This window comes from Poecilia reticulata, linkage group LG8, assembly GCF_000633615.1.
Source record: "Poecilia reticulata strain Guanapo linkage group LG8, Guppy_female_1.0+MT, whole genome shotgun sequence".
In the NCBI taxonomy this organism is placed as follows: Eukaryota; Metazoa; Chordata; class Actinopteri; order Cyprinodontiformes; family Poeciliidae; genus Poecilia; species Poecilia reticulata.
Window position 1 is genome coordinate 4,938,214 of NC_024338.1, and position 522 is coordinate 4,938,735.

Consider the following 522-nt stretch of genomic DNA (forward strand, 5'->3'; position numbering starts at 1 on the left):
CAACTCCACATTCTGATTTACAAGCACATCATTTACATGGATGTTTTGCACACAGGCATTCAGAAGAAATTCTCTCCCGTTTTATGTACAATGTTATAAAGCTCAATTCACAACCAGAACAAAATATTGAATGCAGTTAAATAAAATAGCTTAACGCTCTGAGAAAGCAACATGTCGTAGCGCATGCAATTGGAGAAGGGAGCTAAAGAAAAGATTGCATAACTTGTCCAAACATAGACAATAAAATAACTGTCGTTTTTGTAGACGATGGGAAAGCTGCAGACGGAATCTCCAGATTCCAGACTAATCCGGCCTCAACCAGGTAAGCATTTTGAAACATAAAGGTAAGTGTCAACCAGGTGCTTACGGGATCATTCCTGGTGTGGCACAAAGCAGAGCAAGCAATACTGAAATCCCTGATCGTTACCGTCAAGAATGGAGGTGGAAATTCAAGAATCGTAATGTTTTATTTAAGAAATTCTATCTATCATTTAAATCCTGTGTTGTCCAAAAAGACAAAAA

At 37.9% G+C, this 522-nt stretch overlaps 1 protein-coding gene across 1 annotated transcript in view; it reads left to right on the plus strand.

Annotated features, from left to right (window-relative positions):
• The window catches only part of pih1d1 (PIH1 domain containing 1), a 15,582-nt gene that overhangs the window by 5,181 nt on the left and 9,879 nt on the right, over positions 1-522 (plus strand). The window contains 1 exon segment of the mRNA XM_008415272.2: positions 265-322. Within this exon segment, the coding sequence (XP_008413494.2) occupies positions 265-322 (58 nt within the window).